This window comes from Sesamum indicum, linkage group LG6 (assembly GCF_000512975.1).
Source record: "Sesamum indicum cultivar Zhongzhi No. 13 linkage group LG6, S_indicum_v1.0, whole genome shotgun sequence".
Taxonomy (NCBI): domain Eukaryota; kingdom Viridiplantae; phylum Streptophyta; class Magnoliopsida; order Lamiales; family Pedaliaceae; genus Sesamum; species Sesamum indicum.
The window spans coordinates 21,687,592-21,691,216 of record NC_026150.1 but is presented as its reverse complement, the minus strand read 5'-3'; the positions used below and the strand labels follow the sequence as shown (position 1 = coordinate 21,691,216).

Genomic DNA, 3,625 nt, shown 5'->3' with positions numbered 1-3,625 from the left:
ATTTCACCCTCTCCAGTGCTTCTCCAAGCGCAGATGGATCAGCGGCAAACGTGATTCGGAGCCAATTCTTGAGGCCTACAGCCACTCCTGCAAAAGAAGATGTGATGCTTTCACAAGTGTTGTTTCAGTCTCTGCAAGCATTTAAGCTACGTACTATATATACATCCTAATATACGCTCCAACTGTGTGAAAAATGTTTCACAAATATTGGGTCGTTGTTTTATATAACAAATTTTGTTTGTGGCATGTATCCAACTTGTGTGGAGAATTTGTGTTACCTGGAAGAATTATAACAGACTCCTCTTTGGCCAGCTTGAAACAGAAGTCGAGATCATCACTAATGTCTTTCAGCAGGGAAACATTTAGCTTCACCTGTATTTGGAATGTATTTTCGTGAGAACATTTTTATCTAAAACAGAGTTCTGGGAGACGTCAATGTTTCTCTCACTTATCGCGTCTGCGTGCTTACCATGAACGCCATTGATCCTTCTGGTTTATGAGGACAACTAATGCAACGGATCTCTTTAATCTTTTGAAAACAAGTATCAGAGTTCTGCTTCAGTATGTTGATGGTTTTATTGAAGAAAACCTCTTGTGTTCCTTCAATCACAGCGGGGACTGCTGCCTGAAACATCAAAATTTCAGACAGAAGCTTGGAACTAAAGGAAGAGAAGAGAAGAGATGGGGCTCAAAGTAGGAATGCTTCTGGAAGTTAGTATGCATAATGCTTAATAAAATATATGGCTTATTGTTGCTATTGATCGGAAAATGTAAAGCATATATCTTGAGTACCAACCTGTATGAAGGTTGCAGGACCTCCACAAATGTCGCAGTACTTCTTAAGGCGCTCGACAAACTGACAAGACAACAGCAAAGGCAAATATAAGTAATGCACGACCAGTCAACCTAAATCAAAGAAGACTGGTGCAATGAAAAACCGGATTCAGAGTACAACGTGCTTAAAAGAAGGTAACAAGAAAACTAATATAATTCATTCTTACAAAGGCAAACCAAGGTTAGAAAATCAAAGAGCTTATGAAAGACGTGCTGCAATCATGGTCTCTTTGAACGAGGAAAAACAGACCTTCGGACTCTTCAAACTGCCATCGGGATCGTTTGTGACCAACCAACCAAGTCGCCAACCAGGAACTAACCATCTCTTGGAGATTGACCCGAGAGTAAGCACCGGCGTAAGAGATCCAAAAACTCCCATGGGCACAAACGGATTAGCCCCAAAAGCAAGATGACCATAAACTTCATCAGCAATCACAACAATACCAAGTCCTTTTGCAGTTTCAGCAATCTGAATTTAGTTAATAAAGTTAAGTTTATAGTAAACCGTAACATTAGATGAAAACACCGAGTCTTGAACGTGATAGAAGTATATAGCTTTAGGCCAGTACAAACCTCCTTCAGATGTTGATATGTATAGACACTTCCACATGGATTTCCAGGATTTATGATAACCATCGCGACAGTATTATGATCAGCCAGATTTTCCACTGCACTGAGATCAACCTCCCATCCTTTCTCAGGGAGAAGATCAAAATAACGAGCTTCGAGATGTCTAAACGCAGCACAAAGTCCATAAATTGGGAAACCTGGCCTTGGTAGCAAGATGTTAGCACCAGGCCGATTGATAATCGACAGTGCTATTTCAATAGCTTGTGTACAACCAGCTGTGACATAAACATCATCAGGTGCCAACTCATAGGGGAGGTTGCGGGACAAATATCCTGCAAGTGCCCTGTTTAGGAGAGCAATCTAGAATTAGAATTTCAGTCACCAAGTGAAATTCATTTTCACAAGAAATATTTATTCTCCCATGGAAAGGATTTTTCCCAAAATCTCATCAGATAAATAACTAATAACAAGTAATAAATCAATATTCTATCCCAATGCGCAATGAGAAAGACAATGTACAAGGAAGGGTAGGAAGAAGTGGATAGTTCCCTTGATTCAAGGAAATTTAACATAAAACATCAACTTTAAGCATCCATAGGTTGTAATCTCTTCAGAGCATGCAAAAGACGCATTTTGAAGTAAACAAACAGCAAGTTCTAACCACACTTGACTAAGAAACATGAAAAGAAGATCTAATTTCGAGTAAAATGTATTCAGATTGAGTTCCATGCATGTAAAAGGAAGGGGGAGAAACAAAGCCCCGTAAAAAAGAGAAATGTTGCTCAAAACTTTACATTTCAGACAACCTATCTCTCCAGGAAAAAGAAACTAGCCTAACTATCACCGAATTTTCATATTTGGAAGGATAGAACTACAAAAGTACACCTAGCAGGAGAACAAAACACCATTCCTCTGGCTAAGTAAACTAACAAAATAATCTCAGAAGAAGGCTACAGGAAACCTTTCTGAAATCAAAATCCCAAGAATTTTCCTCATCATTATAAAGATTCCAGAAACAATAAACCATAGATGAGTGCCAATCCAAGAGTAGAAACAATGCATGCACAACAATTTCCAGCCACCAAAAACATCAGCCAATGACAAAAAAATGCTTAAAAAAACAGAGAGATAAAAAAGGAACTACTTTCTAGTTTGGGGAAGACCCACAGTGGGAGAATAGCCATTGAATTTGGCAGAGCGGAGAGCATCCACAACAGCTTCTTGAGCAGCAGAAGTCGTGTAAAAACAAGAATACGCAGTTGGGTCCCCCATCCCCAAAGAAATCACCTTTCTCGCATCACCATTCCCATCCGTGTTCGCCATCAACAGACCCAGAATCCCTTTTATCGTAATATTCTTAGGCGCTTCAATTTCTTGGCCCCCAGTCTTCTCAACCTCCATTTCCAAGCACAAGAACTGCGAGTTCTGGGTAAGAGAAACTCTGATTTTATTCGAAAACTGTGAGTTTTGAAGGGTTGGAATTTAAAGGCCACAAAATTAATTAAGAGCTGGAGCTCAGGCTGCACATTTTTCTGGTACTGCATGGGACATCAAAGTGTTTTCTTGACTTGAGAGGGCAGGTCGGGTTGGAGATTCGAATCCATCCGGGGTGTTCTTTTTCTTTTTGGGTCGGATCTTGGAAGTGAGGCACCCGGATTCGATGTAGGATGGTGGTTTGGCTAGTCTCTTTGTGGTGGAGAGTTGTCCACGCGCCTCAAGCAATTGCCAACCGGACTCGAGCAGTTGATTGTTGTGTGCGTCACGGAACAGGAAAACAAATGTGTATCATCAAAATGGAAATAGACAAATGCCATAAATAAGCCTTCTGCCATGTCTGCATATCATATCATTAAATCTAAAAATTAAACCATCATTTTACATAAAAATTGACACAACCATCATTCATTATTAAGTATATAAATATCAATAAAATTTGAATTCATTTTTTTTTGCTTGTTTATGAAAAAAAACAGAAAAATTAGAAACTAATTGAATCAAAACAAGGTACAGAGAAAATTTGGTAACATTTATATGTAATAAAATGAGAAAATTAAGATCTTAGTATAAGAACAGAAAATTTTAAAATTTAAAAGAAAAAAGGGTAGCAAGAAACAGTACCATACGCCGGGCCCCGTCGCGCGGGCCTGTAACCTAAGCATAGGCCATTAAGGTGGTGGGATTAAAAAACAGAAAAACAGTTCCATACGGCACTGCCTTGCGG

At 39.3% G+C, this 3,625-nt stretch overlaps 1 protein-coding gene across 1 annotated transcript in view; it reads right to left on the bottom strand.

The window, feature by feature from the left end:
* LOC105165816 (probable aminotransferase TAT2) overlaps window positions 1–3,625 on the bottom strand; it is a 4,118-nt gene extending 493 nt beyond the window's left edge. The window contains exons 1-8 of the mRNA XM_020694237.1: window positions 3,523–3,625; window positions 2,549–3,238; window positions 1,408–1,747; window positions 1,085–1,303; window positions 797–856; window positions 470–625; window positions 279–372; window positions 2–87 (exon numbers count right to left, since the gene is read on the bottom strand). Of these exons, the coding sequence (XP_020549896.1) occupies window positions 2–87; window positions 279–372; window positions 470–625; window positions 797–856; window positions 1,085–1,303; window positions 1,408–1,747; window positions 2,549–2,805 (1,212 nt within the window). The 5' untranslated portion in view covers window positions 2,806–3,238; window positions 3,523–3,625. The remainder of the gene's footprint in view (window position 1; window positions 88–278; window positions 373–469; window positions 626–796; window positions 857–1,084; window positions 1,304–1,407; window positions 1,748–2,548; window positions 3,239–3,522) is intronic.